The sequence below is a fragment of the Equus caballus genome, chromosome 7 (genome assembly GCF_041296265.1).
Source record: "Equus caballus isolate H_3958 breed thoroughbred chromosome 7, TB-T2T, whole genome shotgun sequence".
In the NCBI taxonomy this organism is placed as follows: domain Eukaryota; kingdom Metazoa; phylum Chordata; class Mammalia; order Perissodactyla; family Equidae; genus Equus; species Equus caballus.
Window position 1 is genome coordinate 78,196,219 of NC_091690.1, and position 23,758 is coordinate 78,219,976.

Below are 23,758 nucleotides of genomic sequence, written 5' to 3' on the forward strand. Positions count from 1 at the left end.
TTCTGAGTAATTGCTGTTACATATTGTTCTGTTTTTAATTTTGTGGGTTTGTGACTAAGTTGAAGTGTTTATCATTACTTTTGATGCTTTCCTTCCCTTTCTCTTTTAAGTTGTAATTGAGCTTTTGTCTCTCTGTTCTAGTAGAGAGAAGCAGGTTTCTGATCATGTCTGTTTATTTACCTCCTTGCTCAGAACTTTGTAGACCTTTGTCTTTTTTGTTGCAGGTGTGAGGGCATCTTTAATTATTTCTTGTAGGAGAGGTCTAGCAGTGATGAACTCTCTCAGCTTTTGTTTATCTGGGAAAGCTTTTATTTCTCCATCATATCTGAAGGAAAGTTTTGCTGGATAGAGTATTCTTGGCTGAAGGTTTTTGTCTTTCATTATTTTGAATATATCATTCCATTCTCTCCTAGCCTGTAAGGTTTCTGCCAAGAAATCCACTGAAAGCCTGATAGGGTTTCCTTTGTAGGTTATTTTCTTTTGCCTTGCTGCTCCTGATATTCTTTCTTTATCCCAAACTTTTGCCATTTTTACTGTTATATGCCTTGGAGAGGGTCTTTTCACGTTGATAAACTTGGGCATTCAATTAACTTCATTTATCTGTAAATCTGACACTATCCCCATTTTTGGGAAGTTCTCAGCAATTATTTCTTTGAATAATCTCTCTGCTCCTTCCTCCCTCTTTTCTCCCTCTGGGATACCTATAATCCTTATGTTGCTTTTCCTAATTGAGTTAGATATTTCTCGAAGAATTCTTTCATTTTTAAAAAATCTTACTTCTGTCTCCTCCTCCATCTGTAGAATTTCTACCTTTTTATCTTCAAGAAGACTAATTCTTCCCTCCATAAGACCAATTCTATTTCTTAATGATTCTAGATTATTATTTATTTCATTAATTGTGTTTTCCATATCCTGAATTTCTGCTTGATTTTTTTTTTTTTATAGTTTCAATCTCTTTGGTGAGACCTTCATTCTATTGCTGAGCTCCTTGAATTGTCTTTCCATGTTTTCTTGTAAGTTTTTGTTTCCTTATGATGGCTATTTTGAATTCTCTGTCATTTAGGTTGTATATTTCTGTGTCTTCAGTGTTGGTTTCTGGAGAATTGTCATTATCCTTCTTGTCTGAATTGTTGCTGCAGTTTCTCATGATGTTTGATGAACTGTTCTTTTGTTGGGGCATTCGTGGTATTCTTAGGATGTGTATTCCCCCTGTTACTGCTGGGGGGAGCAGGAGCAGTGTTTCTGGCCCCACTTCACCTACGGGAAGCTGTGGGTGTATTATGGGTCCTTGCCCAAGCCTGGGATGCATTCAGGCACTTGTGTGGACTCTCCTTCTTGAGCAGAGCTTCCTTACTAGGCTAGGGCCACTCTTTGGTGCCTCAGGGATGCTCAGAGCTCCCCTTCTCCACCAGAAAGTGATCACCAGTGGGCTCAAAGCCACTGTGCCTATTCCTGTAGCTGCTGGGATGTGGTCTTTCTTTGGGAGCACTGCTGCACTGTGAGCATTCATGCATGCCTGGAAAGTGTTTGCACCAGCGTGGAAATCTGCTGAAGTCTTGTTTAAGATCTGCAGTCCTTGGGGCTGCTGAGCTGGTGGGTGGGGATGAGCTAGGACCTGGGCTATGGCTGCTCCCTTATGGCACAGGGGAATGGTGGGTTCCTTCTCTCCATAGGAGAACAACCATGAGTGTGGGCTAAATGTTCCCTCCTCCTCCTCTTACAGTCGCCACACTCTGTGTTCCCACTTTCTGGGCACTTGCACCACATTGGAAAGTGTTTGTGTGCATGCATGGGGCTCCCAGGGAAGAGCAGGGTGTGCTCACCTATCTCTGCCACTTCCTAGGGGGCCAGACCATCCACCCTCAGATGTATAGCTATGTGTGTCTCAAGCATCCTGTTGTGCTGTGTGGGCTTCCTCCATTGGTCAGTGAGTGTCCATTTAGTTGCAGTTCAAAATGGGGAGAGAATAAAGGAACAGCTCACTCTGCCATCTTGCTGATGTCACTTTTCCCATCTTCCTCTATTTTATATGTGGGATGCCTGCCACAGCATGACTTGACAAGCAGTGGGTAGGTCTGTGCCCAGGATCCCAACCAACGAACCCCAGGTCTCTGAAGTGGAGTGCATGAACTTAACCACTATTCCATCGGGTTGGCACTGGACCCTCTATTCTACCATAAAACATTGCAAAAAGAAATCAAAGATATTAATAAATGAAGAGGTGTAACATGTTCATGGATTGGAAGACTCAATGTTTTATTCAAACATAGATTGAATTATCTATAGATTGAATGCAATCCCAATCAAAATTCTAAGAGATTTTTTTGAAGAAATTAGCAAGCAGATTTTAAAATTTATAAGGAAAGGCAAAGGACTTAGAATACCCAAAACAATTTGAAAAAGGAAAATAAAATTAGAGGAATGAAATTACTTCTGTTGAAGACTTACTATAAAGCTACAACATTTCAGAATATAATTTTAGTTTTAAAGAAAAGTTGTAAAGATAGTACAGAGAGTTTCTGTGTACCCTTTTGTCAGTTTCCCCTAATGGTAACATCTGCCACAACTATAGTACATACATGGTCAGACTAGGAGATTGACATTGGTACATTATTATTAACTGAAAGCCAGACTTTATGTGAATTTCACCAGTTTTTCCACTCATGTCTTTTTCTGTTCCAGGATAACATTGCATTTAATTGTCATGTGCACTTGTCTTTGACAGTTTCTCAGTCTGTCTTTGTTTTTCATGGTCTTGACAGAGTGGCTTAATTTCAAAGAATAGTATACAGCTGTGAAAAAGAATGTACTTGAGGTACTTGATAAAACATGGCACATTCAAAAGGGATGATTAAAGAGACTTAAGGAAGGGACTACTTATAAAGGTAGGTAAAAGGGGTGGTGAAGCACGAGGGGCTAGCAACAGTAGGAAGGGAAATTCTGAAATACCTGTCTTTGTAGGAAAGGGTCACTGCTAACCTGAGTCTGTCAAAGAGGGAACCAGAAGGACAAATACTCTAACCCTACCCAACTCCTTCTTCCCCTAATCACCTGCAAGAACCTCCCATTGACGAAACTCAGCCTGAAGTCAGAAGGCAAGGAAGCCTGGTTGATTCAAACCACTGAGATTAGCTTCACGGTATACAGTGCAAAGTGTGAAAGGTGAGAGTGATCCTGAAGAGACAGAAGGAAATAGTCCAGCAGAATTATGCATCACTTAAAAATCCCACCCTGGATAAAATCAAATGTCCTTGTGAGGGTCAACGAGGGCTATATAACATAGCACCTGCCTTCCTGTCTAATTTAATCTCCTATCAGGCCCCACATGCAACTTGTGCTTTAATCCTACCAGTGGACTTCTACTTACTCAGAGTCTCCAAGCTCTTCCCTCTACCTGAATTTTTTACCTTTGCTTTACGTTTCCATTCTTCTAGATTTGGCTCAGCCTTCATCTCCCTTATCTTCAAAGCATTTCCTGATGCTTCCCCGAACTTAGGCTAAGCTAAGCCTTACTCCCTCTGATCCCTATATCTTTCCTTAATTCCTTAAATGATAGCACATCTTATAATTTTTTGTAGTCGATAATATTTACTTCGTCCTCTCAAGCAGTCCCTGAATAAAACATGTGTGTCCTTGTGTAGGAGGTTTGAGGATTTCAGGGCTGATCAAGGAAAAAGACATGACCACAAGATGGCAGTAGCGTATTACTTTATTTGGGTGATTGACAGGCGTGTGTGCAGGGGAAGTCCCCTGTGGCAGGAGACCATCCAGAGGGAACACCCTCTGGATGAGTGGCAGGAGACCACTCAGGAGGGAAGGAGGATGAGGGAACTCCCAGGGGGTCAGAGAAGGGCCTACATGTCTAAGTGATATCAGTGCTGCAGTGGGCAGTCTCTGAATCAGAGAGCTCCAATGAGCAGAGTCAGCTTGAGGTCTTTATAGCCTTGGAGTTTATCTTTCTAAGGCTAACAGATATTGGGGTCAGTTTTACAAGGCGCAAAGTGGGCAGGCACTAAATGGCTGAAAATATGCTTATTTGGATTATAGTAAAAACAATTGTCTGTATAAAATTTCGAGTTTGGCACCGGTGGGCTTTGGAGCTAATGGGTCCCAGGCTACTGTGAAGAAGTAAACAACCTAAGAGCTCATATAAAGAGGCTGTCTTTTGCTCATTTATATAACAACCGGAGTCCATGTCTTATATTGCTCTATATCCACAACACTTAGCAGAATTCCTGTCTCACAGCAGAGACTCAACTGATAATTAAGCAAATGAAGGAAAGAAGAGAGGAAGGGAAGAAGTCCAATACACTCTTGGTTCTTTTTCCTTTCTTTCTTTTTTTTTTGTGATGAGGAAGATTGGCTCTGAGCTAACATCTGTGCCAATCTTTCTCTATTTTTCGTATGTAGGATGCCGCTGCAGCATGGCTTGATGAGTTGTGTGCAGGTCTGTGCTTGGGATCCGAACCCGTGAACCCTGGGCCACCGAAGTGGAGCATGTGAACTTAACGACTATGCCACCGGGCCAGCCCCTACTCTTGGTCTTAAATTTTCCTTTTCATTTTTCTTTGCTTTATAGCGTTGTACTACTTGAGACGTTTGTTATTCAAAAAAGTGAATTACATGTTTTGTGTTATTTCTAACAAATATTTACTTTAAACTTTTGGCAAAACATTAGTTTGGAGATTCATTTACAGAACATATACTAATTCTAAAACTCCCGTAGAAGATGCAAAGTATAGTGTTTAGTGGGTTTGGTTTAATTATCTGGGTTACAGAAATGCTCATTACAGAAAGCAATGCAACAGAGGAAGAGAAAAGGCAGGTGAGGAACTGACAAGCTTTTTGAATGTTTATTCTAATTCATATGGTAGCAGAAACTCTTTTCACAAAAGCAAATCAGCCAATGTTTTGGCAGTTTTTGTAGGATAAGAGCAATTTAGTAAAAACTTCCTCTTTTATGCTTTCTAGGTAGAGAACGGGGTTGTTTGCTCTCTTGAATGCAATACATATCTTTTTAAAGCTGTTTGCTGCCTCTTGGAAGAGCTCGAGGGCAAGTTCTAGTTTATATCTGTTTGTCAGTATGAACCTGGCTCCTTGAGATGCAGCCTCAGCCTCAGTATGGATCACTCGCAGAATTTCATGGAAGTAACTAGAACTGTAACCCTCATTCTGTTGTTCTCTTATGTGTATGAGTTCTTCAACCAATTTCATAATTTGAGCTGTTGTCTTCTTTATAATATCTTCTTCAAAGTCTTCCACAGAGGGTCCATATACTTGGAACTTTTGAGAGGTGATAACATGTTTGGAATAATTGATAGAAAATGTTTTCCTTGTATTACGAGATCTGATTTTGTTCACAATATTGGGATGCTGTTTAAAATGCTCCAGGAGGATGTTCTCTAGCTCAATATCAATATCAGGACCCTCAGCAGACGGGAGTGTGGGAGGCAACAGAATGCAGATGTTCTCTGACCAGATCTTGTTGAACATCTCTCTCAGCTCCTTATCATGTAACTCTTTCCCACTGGGGGACACAGCCATCTCTCTGATTTTTTCTAATAGCTTATGTTCAAATTTTACTTTTTCCTCCTTCAAAAGGTCTTGTATTTTCTTTCCACTAATTAAATACTCACATTTTCTCATAGTTTCTCTTATAAGCTCCTCTTTAAGATTCTTCAGATTAGCTTCAAATCTTCCTTTCCACTGAGCCAAGATATCTCTATCTCTGTCTTCTCGAAAATACCTTTCAAGTTCTTGCTTAATGGCTTCATGTCTTCCTGCACTTCGATTCTCAATTGAGCTTCTCTTGATCTCCTCAACTTCTCCATTCTGAATCTTGTTGGTCAGCTGATTCTGCAAGTCCAGCATATGACTTCTCAGTTCCCAGGTCCAGCTGTTGTACATGGTCTCCAGTTTATTCATAGCCTTGACTTCCTGGGTGTTCCTGAACCTGAAAATGAAGTTCTCATTCACTAAGGCCTTCCATAAATCCTGTATCCACACTTTAAGTTCTGATATCTTCAAAATACCTCCCTTGGATTCTTCTTTGGCATGCTTAAGAATCCTGCTTTTCAGCTCCTGAACATTGTGGCTATAGCAGGGATTAGGAGGGGCCATTGGGGGAGAACCTTCCCAGAGGTGAGCAAAGTAATGGATGTGGGTCTTGACATCAAACTTAATGACATCACTGAAGTGGCATACATCTGAGCACTGTTCTTGTTCAGCTGCAGCAAGTGTCATTTCATCCAATCTCTCTTGCAGCCATCTTTGCCTTTCCATACTTTGATTTGTATCTATAATTTCTTCTGTGTTCTGATGAACAAACAGGCACCTTGGGGAGATGTTCAGTTGTTTCATCCTGAGAAAGGCATGGACAGCTATTTGCAGAATATCTTGTATTTCTGATAGATCATTCCCAAAAACATTGATTAGAGTTAAGTTTCCAAGTCCAATGATAAAGGTTGCCAACTCATTTTCCTCACTATGTGCTTTGTTAATGAACTCTGAGGGCCGAAGTCCTTCTGTGTCCACAACAAGCACAAAATCAAAGCCCAGCTGTTCCTTGAGCATCTCTTCCACCTTCAGGAGCTGCATATGGGCCCCCCGGGTGCACCCCTCAGCACTGAGACTGAACTGAAGCCCAAACATTGCATTCAGCAGAGTGGACTTTCCTGAGTTCTGTAGGCCAAGGACAGAGAGAACAAACACCCGTTTGTCTCTAAGTTTCTCAGAGACCTTGTCTAAAACAGCTGCCACCCACTTCAGGGGCACATAAGATGCATCTCCATCCATCAGCTCAATGGGAGTTCCAGATACCATCAGGTCAGCAGCCATTTGGGGAAGGGAGAGAAATAGTGTATTTGTTTGGGAAGAAGCTTCTTCCAGAGCTTCGTAGATCTGGCCCATCTCTCTCAGGAGATGCTCAATTCCCAGGGTAGAGTCACTGATCTCTTTGGAAACAGCTTGTAGCTCAGCCTCCCAGCGTCTGAGGGAGTCTCTCTTTGACAGCTTCTGCTTCTCTGTTCGCACCTGAGCCAACAGAAAACGGTGCCTCTGGTGGAGCTTTTCTAACTCTCCTGTGGTTAGTTGGTCCATTAACATGCTCAGCCCCTGCAGAAAGTAGAGCTCTGTGTGGGTCTCTGGATGTGACTGAAGACTTTCAAACAGAGACTTCATCAGGTCATTAAGGTTAATAACTTTGTGGTACTGTTCACAACGTGTTATCTGCTTTTCCTTCTCAATCTCATTCGTGTATTGCTCAATGCTCCTGTTTCCTTTTTCTCTGAGCTGATGGAGTTCCTTATCCTTTTTACACCAATCACGCCATAGACCTCCCTGAAGTGGTAGTAACTTCTCCTTTATCTCAGGTAATTTCACTTTTCTCAAGATGTCCATTAGGATGTCTGCTTTTTTCCCTGCTTCTTGGCAGCCTCTTTGGTCCTCATCAATAATAAATTCATACTTCCTAGCAATGTTGGCCCAATCACTCAAACTGTAAGGAGATCCAGACTTCTTCAGCAACTGTGTTAAAGTAGCTGTAATTTTATCAGCTAGTTCTATCTTATTTAGGTTCTTGATCCCAATTCTCACTTTGTGAGCAGAATTCTCATCCATAATATTTTCTGCATTTTCGAACAAACAGATAAGAGGTTTGGGTGAATTCCAAAATTCGAGTAGAAGGGAACTAGTCATTTTGTCAAAATTGGAAGTTGACAGGAGAATGACAGTGACTGAGGAGACCTGCTGCAGGAACTTAACCTGCCTCTCATGTATTTCAGCATTTCCATGGAGATTGGTGAAGGCAATACAGTTTTCAAATCTGTCCTCAGCTCTCCCACCTGGGCAGAACCAGCAGATTTCCACCATACCATCTATCAATAGACATCTATTATTGTCTTCCCTAGAATGGTGGGAGGAAAAATGGTCATGTTTGCCTTTACTCAGGAGTGCATTCAAAATCTGAGACTTGGAAGTAGAGACATAATTTCCAACTCTTATGAAAGATATAATATGTATAGGTTGCCAACTAATCAGCTGGTTATTATAATTCCTAATTTTTTTCTCCCATCCTATTTTTTCCACCTCTCTCCAGCTTCTCCTGAGTTGCCTGAGAGACCAAAGAGGGAATTCAATTTGGGAATTGCAAGGATTTGGCACCAAAAGTGGGAGAGCGAATTGGCAAATGGAAAGTTTGGTGAAAATATACTGCCTTGTAAAGTCATCTGCACAGTGAAAAATTGCCATTTGTATGTCCATTGGGTGGATGCAAATTTGTACTGCATTTGATTGTGTTTCCTTGATAATGAAAAAGTTCTCAAATGTTCTTTCTTGTTCTGTGGTTCTCAGTGTCTGGGACACAGTAGATATTGTATCTATATTACCTCTGTAAACTAGATATCGCAAATGGTAATCTAATACCAAAAGTTTCTCTAGAAAACAAAATGGTGGCTCTGTTTCAGCTCTTGGTTGAGTGCCATGGAGGGAGGTCTTATTTATCAAAAGAGAATTGACTTTGGCCATCTTCTTGGGATAATAACTGTCCAGATTAAGCCGCCGAATCAAGTCATGAAAGTATTGATTTTTGGTTGTTACTTCCTTATCATTGCTTGGTTGAGGATCTCTGGGATAAGGTGCAGATTCATTGGATATTTTCTTTTGGTTAAAGATATTTCTAAATCTCTAGAAAGAAACAAAAACAGTGATAATGGCTAGTATCTCTCTATAGCAAGGAGACAATTAAGTTTATCATTTACGAATGTATAAATATATTTTTAGTTTTCCAAAAATAAATTGAGTCCTTCTATGTGCTAGGTAATGGGCTGATCAAGGGATGAATTATAATACAGGGTTCCACCTTGAAGGGCCAGAAGCAGAAAATGAGGATAGCAAGGAAAACTGAAAGGAAAATGAATTGGTTTTATTTAGTAACCATCAATTTTCATAATGCCCTCTTTATTACTAGTATTCTCATTTTGGAGGAGAATGGCTCGTGAAAATCAAGCAATGTTCCAGCGGTAACACAGAAGTGAGCAGCAGAGACAGGAGTCATAGCCAGATCTCTCTGGGATCTTGCTCTTCTCCAAAACAACTTGGAGAAGACATATCATAGTCATTCCATGTTAGCATCAACATGCTTCCGTTGATGCTAACATGGAATGACTATGATATATCTTGTAGGACATAGAAGCCAGTAAGCCCCTAAGATTTTGAGCATCCTATGGCCTGGACACTCCACTCTATTCCAGGGCAAAAATATCTGCCCCAGTGCAGATTACAAACCTTTGAGATAGTTAGTTGCTGTTTATCTTCATTTGGTCCTGCTTCATTCTCTTGCTTCCTCTTATTTGTCTTTTTTGCAACTTTTTGAGCAGAAGATCCATCTTTGGAGGGAAAATAATGTTCATTATTCTCACCATTAGTAAAACATGAAGTCAGAATTGCAGTGTTTTCGAAGCTTAGCCTCTTCCCCACCTACAATCACTAGTTTGATGCCAACAGCTTAACATGAATTCATCATTAGTGTCTTTTTCCCAAGGGTGAGCCAAGGAAAGATATGCATATTTTGTATTATGAGAATGGTCAGGAAATAAGAGTAACCATCTTGTGGGCTGAGAGGTGCAGGCTTTAAAAATGACACAAAAATAATAGTGATCAAATAAGGGGCCTGGGTCAAGTTAACTAGGGTATTACTGATAAACAGAGTTCTATTTATTCAGAAATCTCGGTCATAGCACATTGACTGACTTGGGGTATGGAGAGTGGAGGGGGTCTGATGGTTCTCAATAGTCAGGTTCTCTTCATCCTCAAAATTTCAAATTTTTTGAGAAAGGAAATCCAAGTAAAACCGTAAAAGACTTTCACAGCAGTCTTCCCTGAGGATGACAATTTTTTTTTTTTGCTACAAATGGTGATTTAAAGTAGTCAAATGTTTCTTCCATATCACTCCCCAAATATTGAGCATCTTGTTTATCAGAGCCTCATATTTCTAGGCTGCTCACAGATTATAACTGAATCTCCTACCTTGCGTCTCATGATAATGATAGTCTATGTAATAATCAGTCCTTGAAACAAAATGAAAGAGTCAGGCAGATTGAGATTAAGGTTTGGTCAAGAATAAGGTCAGTATCCAGCTAATGACCAAGTTTCGAGGTTCAGAACAAACATATTTGTGGGTATATTTTGTAGCTAAGTAGAAGATCAGTCTGTGGCAGTCTGTGAAACTTCACCTTCACCAGTGATAGAGTTAAAGGACATTAGTCTTCACCTCAGAAAGGCCTGCCAACATCACTAATAACTAGGGAAATACAAATCAAAACTACAATGAGATATTACCTCACATGCATCAGAATGGCTATAATTAACAAGACGAGAAATAGTAAATGTTGGAGAGGAAGTGGAGAAAAGGGAACCCTCATACACTGCTGATGGGAATGCAAACTGGTGCAGCCACTATGGAAAACAGTTTGGAGATTTCTCAAAAAATTAAAAATGAAAATACCACATGACCCAGCAATTCCACTACCGGATATTTATCCAAAGAAAATGAAATCAACAATACAAAGAGATCTATGCACCCCTATGCTCATTGCAGCATTATTCACAATAGCCAGGATGTGGAAGCAGCTCAAGTGCCCATCAACTGATGAATGGATAAAGGAGATGTGCCATATATATACAGTGGGATACTACTCAGCCATAAAAGATGACAAAATCGTCTCATTTGCAATGACATGGATGGACCTTGAGGGCATTATGTTAAGAAGATATAAGCCAGAAAGAGAAAGACAAACACCATATGATTTCACTCCTATGTGGAAGATAAACACATGGATAAAGAGAACAGATTAGTGGTTACCAGAGGGTGAAGGGGTGGGAGAGTGGGCGAAGAGAGTAAAGGGGCACACATGTATGGTGACAGATAAAAACGAAGCTATTGGTGATGAGCACGATGCACTCTTTACAGAAATTGAAATATAATAGTGTACACCTGACATTACACAATGTAATAAACCAATATGACCTCAATAAAATAAAAAAAATTAAAAAAGAAAGGCCTCCCAAGTTTCCAGCAAGAGAAATAGGGGGAAAAAACCTACTTCACTGTACATTTTAGAACCCTAACATAAAGACCCTAACATCATCTGGGGCAGGGGTGGGGTGGTCAAGAGACCACTCACAAAAGAATGAAAATCAGGCTGACATTAGACTCATTATCAGTAAGCAATAGAGACAAGTAGTTCTTTCAAAATAATAAGGTAAAAGGATTTTAGACCTAAACCCTTCAATCCAACCCAGTTACCTTTTAAGCTTGAGAATAGACTAAAATTATTTTCAGAAAGATTACTATCCACATACCTTTTCTTAGGAGGACTCTAGAAAGGAATTATCTAAAAAACAAATGGAGGAATAGAGAAGTCTACTCACTTTATAGGATATTTGAGATATTGGAAGCACATAGGATGTGATGAAGATGTACAATGCCAAAAAAACACAAAATACGGCAATGAGAGATTTCCATGAAAGCAAAAAATAAAACCAAAAGTTAAAACGTAATAACTGAACTCGAGTTTGTTACGACTAAAATTTATATGTGTATAATAGTGTAAATTATTGACTTTCAACTTTTAGAAATATACTATAAATAAGAGATGTAAGTTTTTATCATGATTCTAAGATAGAAAGTAAAGATTTCCAACTTTGACCATGTAAAGTATAAGTGTTTTGGGGAGTTTCAAGATACTGCCTCTCATAATGGACCAAATTAAAAAGTTAAAAAAATAAAATTCAGGTATAATCTGTATATAAACTAAAAATACTGTTATAATTCTATGGGGAAGAAAGTGGGTAGGAAGCGAGAGGTGGCATAGTTGAGCAAAAGACTTGCCTATAATGGCAGGAAATCAATGAACGATGCCTAATATTGATAAATCTATGAAAGAGTGGTAAAAGCGTACTATTTAGAGATATTGCAGTCACCACCAAAAGAAAAATTGAGATAAAAGGGGTTATTTTGGGAGAGAAGGGTCAAAGTAATGTTCTGTATGCTTTAGTTTTTAAGTATATTCATGAATTATTTTATTAAACAAATTGAAAATATATATTTAAAAATATTTTTAAAGTAATAACATTTTTCTCTACAAATTAAGATTTAAAAATTACTATATTTCCTGTTGGTGAGAGGCAGTAAGATGGCCATGCTCATACACTGTATATGTCTAAATTGATACAGTAGTTCTGGAAAATTATTTGAAGATATATATGTATATTCACAAATGTATATATATACACCCTTTGACTCATGTATTTCAATTTTAGGAATTTAAGGGAATGAAATAAAATGAGCACTAAGATCTATCATGAAGATATTCATGATATTCACAGCATTATGCATCATGTTATTTTGGAAACAACAAAATGTCTGAAATGGCATTTTGGCTACAGAAAAAATTATTTACAAAGCACCAATAGGATGGGATAATATGTAGGCATTTAAAATAGTACTTACGAATTACAGTTTAATGCTATGGGAAATGTTTTAAGCCAAAAAACAACCTCTAATGATATAAAACTGTACCTACAGTATAATCTAGGTGAAGAAAAATTTATTAAACATAAAGTGAGGACATGCGCCACATTGTTTGTTGTGTGAGTCTGTTGGGGTCATGACTGATGTTTTTATTCTTTTGTTTCATATTTGTGTCCCAATGTTTATTGAGCACAAATTACTTTGACAGTTAAAAAATCAATAATATGATCAATAAGAACTAAGGGGAAAAACGCACAGTGAATTTGGATGAAGAGGCTAGTACTTTCAGCTGAGGTGGAACAGGAATAGCTTCTCGAGGTAACATTTCAGTTGAGCCTTGAATGTGGGCAGGAGATAAGACTATGAAGGTCACAGCCCAGTGGCACAGGCTCATTAAAAGACTGAGAGGTAATCATTGGCTATAGAATGCTTCTTCTGCCCTCCACCTTACCACCACATCAATAAGGTTTCTGTATAATAACAGGGGAATACAACTGAAAGGACTACATCTCTCTGACCCTATTTAAGAAGGAGTCTCTAGGGAAACCCAAAGACAACAGGGAGACAAAAACAAGGACATTAGAGGAAAGTTTAGCCTCTGACACCACAGCTGCAGCAAACAGTAAGCACAGCCTAACTCCTAGCCAGACAAATATAAAAACTCACAATAAAGTCCTATCTACCTCAGTTTCTTTTACCCAGCACATCATGTCTGGCTTTCAATAAAAAGTTACAAGGCACATAAAAAGACAAAAAATGCAGTTTGAAGAGACAGAGCAAGCATCAGAATCAAACTCAGGTATGGCTGAGATGTTGGAATTATGGATATGAATTTTATCTCAATAAATAACTTTTAAAAGCACCATGACACACAGTTCCTTTTAAATTTTATGCTGTCAAAGTGTGTGTTGAATTAATTAAGAAATGAAGATTTCAGGGAAGGAGTTGAGTTATATCCAGCCAAGAGAGGGTTGGGTTAGATCTAGACTCACATTTTTCCATTGACTGATGGAGCTTCTCCAACAGGCTACGCTGGTTTATGGCTTTCAGGACCTCCTGGGTCACAGTCTTGGCATATTCCTCCCCATAGTACCGGATCAGTAGATCAGCAAGTGTCACTGGGGTTGCTTGCTGGACAGTGCCCCTAGGAATGTGGTTGTATCCCTCAGAAAGAGCTATGTTTGTGAGTTGGAACTTGAACTTTACCGACTCCTCCTCTAAAAGGTCCTCAAGGATGTTAAGAAGGTGTGCCTTCAATGTGCTTTCCATTCTGTTCAGCTGAATGTTGGGAGACTGATGACCCTATAGTTACTGACCTGAAATGGAGAGATGGTTATAGATAATCATAGGAAAGATGGGAAAGACATATGAAACAAATGGTTTAAGAGAAGTGAGAGAAAGAAGTGGAGGTGAGATCAGAGACTGTCTTGCTGAAAAAAACTTTAAGCCCCCAAATATGTGCTGATGGTACATATTCCTTACACACAGGATATTCTTCAAAGCTTCGGGGCTACTTACCTTTATTCCTCCTCCATACTATTGTGCTCCACCTCTAGAATTCCTAAGATTCTCTATTGGAATATGTTTGTTTGTGGGGAATGGGATGAAATAGGGGGCTTATGGAGATTGGTGTTATGCTGAAAAAAGGAAGGAGAAAGATAGAAGTATTGTTCTCCAGTAGGTAGGAAAAAAGTAAGAGGATTATGGGCAATTATAGTGAATCAAAGTTTAAAAGAGAATTGAGGACATATCTAGTTCCATTACTTGTGTGTGTTGAGTGGATTGAGAGATATTTTAGGAGATTCAATTTGCATATGAAAATTAGAAAAAATAAGAGAGGTGTGGAAAATCACTTTTCTGATTCCTTGGTAACTACAGGATCCTCAACTTTTTCCTATACTTCTAGCTCCTTCTAGCCACTACTTTGCCTTATGCTGAAAGATAACTCTCCTAGGTAAGCATGTATTTGAGGCTAATGCCATTATTCTCATTACATCTATTATATCAGCAATGCCACTGTCTTCTCCAATATCTCATCTCTCTCCTGTCTATTCTTGGAGTTACTATAACATGTCCTTTCCTTTCCAACGGTTGTTTTGATTTTACCCAAAAGATGTGATGCTATCTAACTTTCAACTCTCACGATTATTATTATGCTTCCAGTTTGTTTTGTTATAGTTGTCTATGTACTTCAATTATTTTTTTCTGTTAGATAGAAAACACTATTAATTAAACAGGTAACTGATATGCATTGAGCATCACTTACATTCTGGGCACTATGGCAGGTACTCTGCACAATTTACCTCATTTATTTTTAACAAAAAAATTAGGTATTATTCTCTATTTTATAGGCAAGAAACCCAAGAGCGAGACAAAGTAAGATTTTCAAGGTTACACAGTTTGCAAGTGAAAGAATTAAAATTCACACAAATCTTTCCAGTTGTAAAACCATGATCTTTTCAATATTTCCAACAGATAATATATTACTCATCATTGTGTACACTTCAGTACAGATCAGAATAGTTGTTTAAATAATCATAATTGTCAAAAGACTTTAATTTTTGCTTCTTCCTCCTCTCATTCCTGAAAAATATCACCTGAGATTTATTTGTTACTTTCTTACTTTCAGTACCAAAAAGCACCTCAAGTAATTGTGTAGCACTCACCATGCACCATACAATGATCCATGTGCTGGCTGTTCAATTATGAACAAGAGATACAGACTCCCTTTCCATAAAGAACTTTCATCCCAGGACAGGGTAGGATGTGGGGTGTACATGAGAAAGACAATAAAAATATTAATATGATTATTTCTGCTATGAAGATGATGGAATAAGGTGATGTGGTAAAGCAGTACTAGGAGTTGGAGGATAGCGGACTTTTGGGAAACACTACTCTCAAGATGTGACAGTTAAGTTTGAACCTGAAAGAAGATAAGAAGGCTGATATGTGAAGAACTTGGAGGAGAACCTTCCAAGAATAAGGAAGAGCAAATGGAAAGGCCTGAGACAGGAGCCAGTTTTTGTTTTGGGGAGGGGGCATAGAAAAAAGGCCACTGTGGCTGGAATAAAATTGAAAACAGGAGAGGGAAGAAGATGAAAGCTAAAAGTTGTGATTCATATTCTACCTTTTAGGTCATAATAAGGATTTTAACTTTTAATCTATGTGTCATGGAAAGCAGCTGGAGCATTTTAAACTTGGGGACATTATGTGGTTGAGCTTTAGGAGGATCACCGTGTCTCCTGGATGAGGATGGAGAATAGGAGTTACCAGGAAAGAGGCAGTGGTAACAGTTAAGAGATTCTTACAATGGTCTAAGGAAGATGGAGACTTGGACTAATGTTTTGGCAAGGAACATAATGAGCAATGGTCAAATTCAGGGTTTATGCTATAGGCATAACCAACTGGGATTATTGATGGATTTGTTGTGTGTGTGAAGGAAAGTGAGGAATCAAGGATGATATAGTAGGCAGGATTCTAAGATGCCCCCCTGGTGTACATGCCCTGAACAATTCCTTTCCCTTTAGTGTGGGCACAACCTGTAAATAACATAGGATATGACTTTTGTGGTTATGTTACTCTATATGGCAAAAGAGAGATTATCCTTGATAGTCCTGACTGAATCAGGTGGGCTCTTAAAGGAGACAAGAAGCAGCAGCAGGTGTGCTCCTGAGGATCTGGAAGAGAGCATGTGGGGAACTGCCTGTGTGGGCCATGTGCCCAGGGGCTGAGACTGATCCCAGCTGATTGCCAGCAAGAAAATGGGGACTTCAGTCCTACATCTGTAAGAAGCTGAATTCTGCTAACAATCTAAATGAACTTCGAAGAGGATCCTGAGTTCCAGATGTGAACTGCGGCATGACCAACACTGCAGTCCTTTGAAATCTTGCGCAGAGGACTTAGTTAACTCAAACCCAGACTCTTGACCCATGGAAACTGTGAAATAATAAACAGATGTTGTTTTAAGCTGCTAAGTTTTTTTTGTAATTTGTTATGCAGAGATTGAAAATCAATACAGATGATTTTTAGGACTTTGATCTGAACAAATAGGTTGATGACAGAGTCATGCTCTGAGATGGTCAAAGTTTATTACATGAGCAGGTTGGGGGCCATATTTAATTTGCAATACCAGTTAGGCAGGTAAAATGGAGATGGTAAGTAGATAGAAGTAAGGCATACCTTTTAAGCGATGGGTTCAATTTTGAGATATTGATTAGAGAGTTGTCCGTATATGGTATTTAAAAGCATGAGACTGGTAAGTTTGGTTAGGGAGAAAGTATAGATAGAAATGAAAGAAGGCCCCTGGAGGTGCACAACATTCCAACATATAGAAGAGAGTTTAAAGGAGACTGAAAAGAAGCATCAAGGGAGGAGGAGCTGGGGGAACATGACACATTTGGGATCCCTAAAGCCCAGAGAAGGAAATGTGTCAAAAAGGAAGGTGCAATCAACATATTAAATCCTTCTGAGAGGTCAGGAGGATGAGGATAGAGAACTGATCATTCTGTTTTCTAAGATGAAAGTCCCTGATGACCTTGATAAAAGCCATGTCCATGGATGGGGGAAAAAGCCCAGTATAAGTGAGTAAAGAGAAAATTTGAGATGAGGAGGTGAAGTCAGCTAAATCTCTCAATACTTTTTGCTCTTAAGAGAAGCAGAGGAAAGGAGCTGTCATAGGCATAGACCGTATACTCAAGGAAGTTTTGTTTATGTGTTTGTTTTAGGTATTAGTAACATCAAGGCATTTGATAGGAATGAGCCGGTAGGGAGGGAGAAATAATGTATTAGTTTCCTGTTGCTGCTATAAAAAATTATCATAAACTTAGTGGCTTAAACAGCAGAAATTTATTGGCTTATAGTTCTGGGGGCCAGAAGTCTGAAATGAGTCTTCTGGGGATAAAATCAAGGTGCTGGCAGGGTTAGCTCCTTCTGGAGCAAGCTCCAGGGGAGAATCTATTCCTTACCTCGTCTAGTTTCTACCAGCATCCCTTGGCTTGTGGACTCATCATTACAATGTCTATTTCTGTGGTCACATTGCCTTCTCTTCTGTAGTAAAAATCCCATCTACCTCCCTTTTATGTGATTACATTTAAGGAGTTCTTGGATAATTCAGAATAATCCCCCTATCCTAAGATCCTTAACTTAATCACCTCTGCAAATTCCCTTTTCCTATATAAAGCAAAGTTTACAGATTCCAGGGACCAGGACACATATCTTTTGGGGAGGGTCATTATTCAACCTGTCACAGGGATAAAGAAAACATTGTGTGTGTGAGAGAGAGCAGACTAATGTTTTGATCCAAGTAGGAAATGATGAGGGTCAAAGGTAGGACTATGTTAGGAGGGACAGGGAAAAGATATAGAATTAAAAACTATTTAAGGGTTTAAAATATCAGGATTTTTTTTTATTGTTTGTAGAAATGGAAGTGTAGGAGATCTTGAGGGTGATTCCTAGGTTGATACCTAACTGGGTAATTTACAGAGATGGGCGAATACAAGGTATGGGGCAGATCTGGGGGTGGAGGAAGAAAATTGATTCAGTTTGATATATTGTTTGAGATTAATATAATGGTTCACATGGGTGCTTTGTATTTTCCAGATACTTTCTAAGTACTTCACATGTATTGTTTAATACTTATAACAACCCTAGGAGACAAGTATTATTATATCCATATTTTATCGATGGTGAATCAGAAATGTAACTTGTTCAAGGTCCTATGATAGTCTGATTCTAGAACCAGTGCCCTTAACCACATCAATATCCTAGTGGAGAAGCCTACTCTTAAGCTGGTTACACAGTCCTGCATTCCAGAAACTTGTCTGGGCTGAAGAATTGGTTTAAGAAATCATGAGCATGTAGATAACAATCAAAACCATAAGAAAGAGATGCAATCATTCAGGGAAAATACGCTAAGAGAGAAGATTAGTAGGCCAAGGGCCCTATTTTTGCAGAGCTGATATCCAGCTGTCAGGCGGTGGATGAACTTCTCAGCTATTAAATATAGAGATACAAGGGCCAGCCGGTGCAGTGGATAGGTGCGCGTGCTCTTCTTTGGTGGCCCAGGGTTTGCCAGTTTGCATCCTGGGTGCGGACATTCGCACTGCTTATCAAGCCGTGCTGAGGCAGGCATCCCACATATAAAATAGAGGAAGATGGGCACAGATGTTAGCTCAGGGCTAATCTTCCTCCAAAAAAAAATATTGAAATACAGAGCATTCATACTGGTGACAAATAGATTCTTTTCACACACCAGTTGTCCCACCACCACCCTAGCTTCCCAGGCTCTGAGGAACCCTGGGTGGGCTCTTGTAAAGAGGATTATTCACTATTTTATTTCTTAAATGAGCATTTGTTGACTATACTCTATGTTGCTGTGGCAGATGATGAGGAGTACAAGAGAAATGGGACACGTTTCCTGTACTTAAGAGATTTGTGAAAAATGGCAGACACAAACATGGCATTAAAGTGATTAAGCTTGAATGCAATTATTTTATAGTGTGGTATAAGAGTCCAGAGGATATAGCAATTATTGTCATTCATTCATTCAGTTCATTCACTCAACATGTATAAAAAGCTATTTTAAGCATCTGCCATATGCCAGGCATTGTATGTTGGGGATTCAAAGACTAATAAGACAAAAGTCCCACTCCTCAAGTGCTCAGTGTCTAGTGGATGACATGGGCACAGACTGATTTGCATATGTGTTTTAGGACAAAGATAGATACAGGTAGAGGACATGGTGGAACATAATGGGAGCAATAGCCAGTTTTCTCCAGTTCCAGTGACAATGACAACCAAAAATGGGCCCAGACTCCAGTAAGTTGGTAGACAGATGAGTTCTTACACAATCTTTAGGAAATTCTGAGTTTCATGGGAAATTGCCTTAGGGATTGTCTAGCCCGCCCCTCCATTTTGCAGATAAGAAATCTAGGACTTAGAGGTAAGCTGTGATCAGCTTGTTTCACACAACATGATAGGGGATGAGCTACAAGTTCTATCCAGTCTCTGAGGCTGTCCAGAGACCTCCCTTTGGTCTCACACTGCCTGTCCCTTGTCGAGTTCAGGCTGACCCAAGTTGCAGTTGCACTTTGATGTTTGTATGTCCTCTGCACACTGTTCATTTTACCAAGGATAATTCAGCCTTGGAGTCCTTGATGAGGACTCTCCCCCAGGGTTCCTAAATTTGAGCAAAGAGCCCTGAATCATGTTCTTAAAGCAGGACCTTACCAAATTTTAAGACACAGAAGATACAGACAGAAAGACAGAGAGTGACACAAGTGAGACAGAGAGAGATAGGAACAGAGCAATAGAGAATGATGAACAGAGACACACACACACACACACACACACACACACACACACACTCAGAGAGAAGGTGCGGGGGAAGACTCAAATGGAGAAGGAAAGCAAAGAGCAGGAAGAAGAAGACTTTCATAAATACTACAGGAGAAAAAGTAGACTTGTGGCCTCCCAGGCCTCTCTCAGTCACATGTGCTCCCTTCTCTCTCTTGGGGAAAAGGGAAGCTAATTCTACTATGGGCCCCTGAGGGACTAGGGTACTCACCGGTAAGAATTCTAGATCTTCCTCCAGTTCAGTCAAACCAGGGGATGGAAGGTTGCTCTGGCAGATAGAAATTTGCCTGTCTTTCTGGAGACAGTCTGTAAACTCTAAAAAACTAGTTTCAGTTTTTCCAATGTGATTGATGAATGTGGGGTGTGGTGAAACCAGCTCCACAAGCACTACCAGCTCACACCTACTCACCTGCTCCTGAGAGGACAAGAGGAAAGCCAGAGGTGTTATCTTACCCCTGATTTCAAACTTCATCAAATGAATCTCACTACCTATCAAATTAAGTCCAATTTTGGGGTTTAAGATCTTCACCATCTAGGGGCTGGCCTGATGGTGCAGCGGTTAAGTTCGCACATTCTGCTTTGGTGGCTTGAGGTTCGCCGGTTCAGATCCTGGGTGCAGACATGGCACCAATTGGCATGCCATGCTATGGTAGGCATCCCACATATAAAGTAGAGGAAGATGGGCATGGATGTTAGCTCAGGGCCAGTCTTACTCAGCAAAAAGGGGAGGTTTGGCAGTAGTTAGCCCCGGGGTAATCTTCCTCAAAAAAAAAAAAAAAAACACAACAAAACTTCACTATCTATTGAGTGGGTTAGAGCATAGATTAGATTCAGACTGATCTGAGTTTAATCCCTGTGTGATCACTTGCTAGTTGAATTAGGGTAAGTGACATAGCTTTTCAAAGTCTCTGTCTTCTCATTTGTGTAATGGAAATAATAACAGCACTTCTGTCCTAGGTTTGCTTTGAAAACTAAATAAAATAATCATGTAAATCACATAGCATAGTGTTCGGCCTTTAATTAGTACTCAACAGAGGTTAGCTATTATTTGTCTTATAGTGTGGAGCCCTATTGAAGAGGTCCCTTAGGAGGGAGACACCTCCCTTAATGTCAGAAGTTTACCGTAGAGTTGTTGATGTTGGCACCCATTATCCTTACCTGGGGAATATAATTCTGGTTTTGAGAGCTTAAAAGAACACCTTCCCCATTCCTTATCTGAGGGCTAAAAAGAAAATCAGTTTCATTCCTTGGGTAGCAATGGTGTTTCTGGATCCTTGAGACAGTGGACACCAGGAACAGAACTGGCCCAGCAACCTTGAGCAGTGACTGTGGATATTAACTGACAAAGCTGGTACTAAAAGTGTAACGCTCTAGGTTTTTGGCTGGTAAGAAGTGATGACATACCTGCTAAACAACAGCCTGTCCCACAGACCTGCTGTGAAAGGGCCAGTGCCAGCAGCTGCCACTGCCTTTCACTGTCCAGCAAGAAGAACCTGAAGACATGGCCAATACCACACCTCCCTGGAGACCCAGAGACTCAACAACTGCCCGTGCCTCAAGAAGTCCCTTTCTTCCTGCCATGTTCTAGAGTCATCTATTCAGTCTTCAGTTCCCAGCAGTACTGGACCACTGTGACTGAATCCCCCTAAAATATCAGGGTATTTAAGGAGTGTCAATTGGGAGGGCCCTGGCCAGTTTTCTTGGAAGCCCAAACTCTGAGCATGCGATTTGATAATAGTTTGAGATGTTAACTTACTGTCTGCAGGTATTTCCTCCCAATCCATTTTTAACCTCATTCAAAGAAATTACTACATCTATGAATAGCAGTTTCAGGGAATGCATGAAGCAGGACAGAAAATATACATTTTAATACAAATTGAGATCATAGGCTTCCATAAATTAAAGTATCTTAAAGAAATATTAAGTATTTTTCCCAGACCAAAGGAACATTCACCCAAAGGGGAAGGAGAAAGAGAGAGAAGTAAAGGAGATGTGAAGGTGCCATGAAAGAGGAAACAGGTACACTGATTTTTGTCACACTGGATGCAAGACCCTGAAGAGAAAGGGATGTGTGATGCATCTAGTCATAAGAGTTGAAAAATGGCCTTGCAGAAGATTTCTTCCATCTTCCAAACATGTTATGGAAGCATCATAGAGATGAATGTCTCATTGGAAATCTGTGGGACCAATGATCAAGGTATAATTCCCCTCCTCCTGATGCATTGGCATGGTGTAAGATCTGGAGACAGCGGCATAAACCTGGGGGAGAAAGAGAGATATACCAGAATGAACCAAAGTTAAAGTTAAACAAAGTAAAAGTTAAAGTCATCAAACTTAAGGCTGGAATTTAGAACTTATGTTGTATATAGAAAAATTAAGAAACTTTGACTCACGCATCCTTCAGTAGAACTACCCATTCCTGTAATGAAACTATCTTATCACCCAGAGCAACTCTGCATTTATTTCTGAGAGAGAGCTTTCTAAAATGAAAATTCCCGTTTAAAACTTTTCAACTATTTTCCATTACCTCCAAAGTTCTTAATACCAGACCCTCCATGATCTGTTACTGCAGATTCTACCTCATGTCTTACCACTCCCATCTCCCACCAATCAATCTTCCATTTTTTCTCAGTCCAAAGCTACTCCTTGCAGTTCTTTAGTTTGTGTTTTACAGTTCCATATTTTTGACTTTCTTTTCGCTTCTCAGAATTGTTCTTCTCCTGTTTTTCACATGGCGAATTCTTACTCATCTAGAACTCAACCAAATACCACCTCCTCTGGAAAGTCTCCCCCCAGTTCCTTGTCAGTGGGTTGGGTGCTTCTCCTCTGATCTGCCAAAGCACACTGTGCTTGCCTAACAGAGGGCTTATCGCACTGCAGGGATTGCTCATTGATGTGTGTTTCCCACACTAGATTGTGAATTCTTTAAGGGTAAGGATTGTAACCTATTCATTGTAGTATTTCTAGCATAGCAATGACTCACAGATAACAGAGCCTCAATAGAAGTGTTTTGACGGAATCATTACAGGATTTTATAGAATATTTATATCTATTTTGGCTGATGCCTTAAGCAATACGTACTGCATTTCAAAGTGAGACGTAAGATCACGAGACAAGACTTGCTTGAAAAAGAATCTGTTTTAGCTTGTGTCCCCTCTTCTTATTTGTGAATGAGGCTTACCCATCCTTCTTCAGCACCTCCTGTGGACTCTTCCATTATAAAACTCTTTCTGTCAAGATTTCTCATTTTCCCAAGCTTAATGTTGCTTCTGCTCAGAAGGTAAGAGAGCCTGGGTGATGCAGCCTATAGAGGTCAGCATCCCATAGCTTAGAGAAGTGAGAAGGCAGACTGAGAATGGATAAAGAGGGGCAAACAGAGAAAACCCAGCATAACTGAGATACTATCTGGCCAAATGAAGGAGTTAAGGGAACAGAGTCTCATTGCTAGACAGAGAGAGAACAAGCATGGAACAAAACAGAATAGAAGATAATAGAGATCTCCACAATCTGCAAGCACAGTTTTGGTTCCTGAGGTGAGATAATAGATCCAGGAAACAGAGAAGGAGAGAAAGTTTGAGAGGGCATATCAGAGGACATAAGGAGAAGACACGTGCATCATGAAGAGAGTAGATCTTAACTGTTTTCTGCTTCTGAAATCTTGAGTACAAAGTAGCTTGAGTGAAGCTCTTGTGATCACCAGTTGGTACACTGATGTTGCAAGACGCTCAGAAAAACAAATTCTAAAGAGTCTGGCTCTAATCCTTATTTGATCTCTGAACATGTTGGCCACACTCCCTAAGTGCATAGCAAAGAAGAGATAGCAGTCATTTATGACACAATTTCAGCATTACTCAATTAATTGTGAGTGAGATAGAG

General features: G+C 39.8%; 1 protein-coding gene across 2 annotated transcripts; it reads right to left on the minus strand.

Annotated features, from left to right (window-relative positions):
- Window positions 1–3,691: 3,691 nt before the first annotated feature.
- LOC106783453 (interferon-induced very large GTPase 1) lies at window positions 3,692–20,535 on the minus strand. 2 transcript variants are annotated; one of them, XM_070274601.1, is made up of 4 exons: window positions 20,094–20,535; window positions 13,522–13,845; window positions 9,283–9,383; window positions 3,692–8,682 (listed from the first exon to the last, which is right to left on the minus strand). In XM_070274601.1, exons 2-4 carry the CDS (start codon window positions 13,796–13,798, stop codon window positions 4,900–4,902), a joined length of 4,161 nt encoding a protein of 1,386 aa, XP_070130702.1. In that variant the 5' UTR covers window positions 13,799–13,845; window positions 20,094–20,535; the 3' UTR covers window positions 3,692–4,899. The 2 variants fall into 2 exon arrangements, with proteins under 2 accessions (XP_070130702.1, XP_070130703.1); XM_070274602.1 differs by lacking the exon at window positions 13,522–13,845 and having other exon boundaries at window positions 20,094–20,238.
- Between the last annotated feature and the right edge of the window lie 3,223 nt (window positions 20,536–23,758).